Source organism: Lathyrus oleraceus, unplaced genomic scaffold, assembly GCF_024323335.1.
Source record: "Lathyrus oleraceus cultivar Zhongwan6 unplaced genomic scaffold, CAAS_Psat_ZW6_1.0 chrUn0246, whole genome shotgun sequence".
Lineage (NCBI taxonomy): Eukaryota > Viridiplantae > Streptophyta > Magnoliopsida > Fabales > Fabaceae > Lathyrus > Lathyrus oleraceus.
The window spans coordinates 17501-20952 of NW_026112637.1; the positions used below are offsets into that span (position 1 = coordinate 17501).

At 30.1% G+C, this 3452-nt stretch overlaps 2 protein-coding genes across 2 annotated transcripts in view; both read left to right on the top strand.

Annotated features, from left to right (window-relative positions):
- Window positions 1-121, top strand: part of LOC127113025 (SNF2 domain-containing protein ENL1) — a 1319-nt gene extending 1198 nt beyond the window's left edge. The window contains exon 3 of the mRNA XM_051046431.1: window positions 1-121. This exon is cut by the window's left edge and continues 597 nt beyond it. The gene's annotated coding sequence lies outside the window, so the exon portion shown is untranslated.
- LOC127113026 (ATP-dependent permease PDR12) overlaps window positions 1-3248 on the top strand; it is a 3583-nt gene extending 335 nt beyond the window's left edge. The window contains exons 2-10 of the mRNA XM_051046432.1: window positions 830-897; window positions 1009-1037; window positions 1154-1229; window positions 1551-1600; window positions 1701-1860; window positions 1965-2041; window positions 2184-2237; window positions 2694-2899; window positions 2988-3248. Coding sequence (XP_050902389.1) covers window positions 830-897; window positions 1009-1037; window positions 1154-1229; window positions 1551-1600; window positions 1701-1860; window positions 1965-2041; window positions 2184-2237; window positions 2694-2843 — 664 coding nt within the window. The 3' untranslated portion in view covers window positions 2844-2899; window positions 2988-3248. The remainder of the gene's footprint in view (window positions 1-829; window positions 898-1008; window positions 1038-1153; window positions 1230-1550; window positions 1601-1700; window positions 1861-1964; window positions 2042-2183; window positions 2238-2693; window positions 2900-2987) is intronic.
- The last annotated feature ends 204 nt before the right edge of the window (window positions 3249-3452 follow it).

The window sequence follows — 3452 nt, forward strand, 5'->3', positions numbered from 1 at the left end:
GGGTTAGTTAGCCCTTGTTAGATTGAAAAGAAATTAGTTAAGACTCTCAAAAAGCTCTTCTAGTTTCCAATAGATTAGGTAAACATTTTGCTGTTGATTCTGTTAGCCTTTGAACCAAATGGTTATAGTCTTCGCATAGCTGTTGTGGTTAGAATTTTAAGGTACTGAATTAATTGAATGAATTGTGAAATTGGATTCTGTTATAAAAATCGTTTAGTTAGCTGTTAGAAGTTAGGAACTGAGTTAGTATGAAATTAATCCATTAAACTCAACTTTCTGTTAGATTGAGAATGCAAATTGCTGTCAATTGTGAGTGAAATACTTTTGACTATTAGTGAAAACACAAATTCTGCTACGTTAACCTTGCACTGCCTTGTGATGAATGGAAATTCTTAAATGTTATTGCTGATATGTGGGTGCAAATGACTGATGCATTGTTTGTTATTTGTATCTCTATATTTTGTGCAATGTTGTCAAGATGCTTTGTCATGGATATGCATTGGTGAATGCACTGTTTGCTGCTTGCAATTTGGATACATGAATTTAAGTTTGAGTTTTGGCATTGCTTGTTGTTGCAGGACACTCACGATTCTGAATTTTGCAAGGCATAGTCTTTTGCTTCTTACAATGCAATACTTTTGCTTTTTAGTTATGGGTTTATAGATATTATTGTTGAATATTAGTTTAATTAAGTTTGAAGTAATAAATCTCACATTTGATAGGTTTAAAATGTTCTGGTGTGAGTTATAAATGTTAAGTTGGTGAGATTAGTGTGTTTCCTGATGCCCGATTCTACTTTTAGTCAATACACTGTTGTTCATGATGTTAGTGTAGCTAAGATTCATCCTGATGCTCCTTTGGACAAAGTTTGTCTTCTTGGATGTGGTGTTCCAACTGGTAACTCTTAACTATTGTCCATTTTCTGTTATTTTATGAAAGAGTTATAGGATTTAGTATTGTACCTTAACCTCTCTGTGCATACCTAATGAGTTCATGATGTGTGTTTAGAAAATCATCTTATATTTATCCGTGGAGATGTATATTATCGCGGTTGCCATGTCATACACTTATCTGATTGGGATTGTGAATTTTCTTCTCATTGCTTAACCCTGATCATGCACTTCGTAATTTAATTATAATTTGTACTTGACAGGTTGTAGAGGGTGCAAAAAGTGCTGGTGCATCACGGGTTATTGGCATAGATATTGATAGCAACAAGTATGATACAGGTATATATCAAGCTTGGTTTTTCAAAGAATAAGTGCTACAAATCGTTTCTATTCTCCTTTCTCTCAATTTCTTCTTCCACATCATAATTCTTTACTCTCTGTTTTACTTCAATGTTTACCTCTCTCTTAAACCCTACTTCTCCATAGAAAATTATGAATCCAAAACCCTATTTTTTTACTGTTATTTGATAGATATATAACTTGTGAGATATATTATTGTCAATTGCCAATGATGAGTGAACATGGTTGTAGCTCTATGAATTTTATTGTTTTAGATAAACTGTATTATTTTTTATGGAAATTGATTCTTTTGGCCACCAGATACAACCCTATTGCTGGCATTGGCTGGAAAATTGGATGCTGAATTGAGGGTACATTCCACCCTCATAAATTTTATTTTATTACAAATTTGACCTTTATTAAATATAATAAATGTTATTTAAGGTATAATATGTTTTTTTAATGGAATAGGTAAAAGGAGAAATTACTTACAATGGACACAAACTTAATGAATTTGTGCCAAGAAAAACTTCAGCATATATTAGTCAAAATGATGTTCATGTTGGAGAAATGACTGTTAAAGAAACATTGGATTTCTCAGCTAGATGTCAAGGAGTTGGAACTAGATATGGTAATTTAAAATAATCTCTCAAAATTCAAATTTCATTTTTTAAAATTTTTTGTCTAATTAATTTATTAACAATTTTATTTTTATTTTATATAATGTTATTAAAGATCTATTAAGTGAGCTTGCCAGAAGGGAAAAGGAAGCTGGTATATTTCCTGAAGCAGAACTTGACCTTTTCATGAAGGTACTTTCATTATTATTATTATTATTATTATTATTATTATTATTATTATTATTATTATTATTATTATTATTATTATTATTATTATTATTATTCAATAAAATAATTCATTATAAATTAATTCAATTATTGTTATGTATTGTAGGCTACTGCAGTGAAAGGAACAGAAAGTAGTCTCATTACTGATTATACTTTAAAAGTAAGTTTATTTTTCTTCCAACATTTTATGTTTCACTTGAAATGAGTGGGAATATAAAATAACAACTAATGACTTTTTAGAAAAGTTATATTTTTAAACTACTCCCACCAGCCAAATTTTGTCTTTTTTATGAATAAGGCTTAGTCACTAAGAAAAAAAGTATATTACCTTTGCATAAATTTTCATTCACCTACCCTACATTGTGATTCTTTTAAGATATTATTGTTAAAGTATGTCTCACCTTAAAAAAACATCAATGTCCTATATAAATTTATATAATTATTTACGATTTTAATTCGTCCGATCTTAATCAAATAACTATATAGTGACTATCATAATGTAATAATGTAATGTAGTTTGGTTCATTTGCAAGTAACATAACTATCGCTAACTATTATGCTTAATGGTTTGATTATGTTGTAACTAAACACAATTATTTATTGTGTTATGAAACAGATTTTAGGGCTTGATATTTGTAAGGACACCATAGTGGGAGATGAGATGCATAGAGGTGTATCTGGTGGCCAAAAGAAACGTGTCACACAGGTTATCTCCTATTTTTGCAGCCTCTTCATCATGCTGCAAGAGGTGAGCATGCTGATGTAATTAGGTTGTTGCTTTCTAATGGTGCATCAGCCACAAAGGAAAACTTATATGGAAAGGTATATTTGTTGTTTTTAAATAACTATCCATTCCTTGCTCTTAAAGGAGTTTAATAACAATTAATTCCTTGCTTGTAATTTTTGGCAGACCCCTGCAGAGTTACCTGAACACGGCACAGATGCTAGGAGGCTGCTTGAAGCCGCTACTACTGCCATGGCAACCTAATAATAGGCATTAACATGGTGATTAGTACAAATATTTAGTTTAATTTTGATAAAGCTCAATGTTTGTTCATAAATTTGTGTAATTAATGTGTACATTTGTAGTATATGTTATGACTTGTAAATGTGTACATAAATTTGTATATATTTTGATACATTTAAGGCAAAATTGGTTTGAATTGGTATATATATATATATATTTGTTAGCCAAAAATTGGTAGAAAAAAGGCCAAAATGGCATATATAAAATGTGATAATTGTCTGTCAAAATCTGGTTGAAAACAGGTAGAAATTCTGGTTTATAAACCTGGAAAAAATGTGGTTTAAAACAAAAGTTTCAAAAAATTTCGTATACCTTAGACAGCGCTTTTGTAAAAAGCGCTGTCTAAGG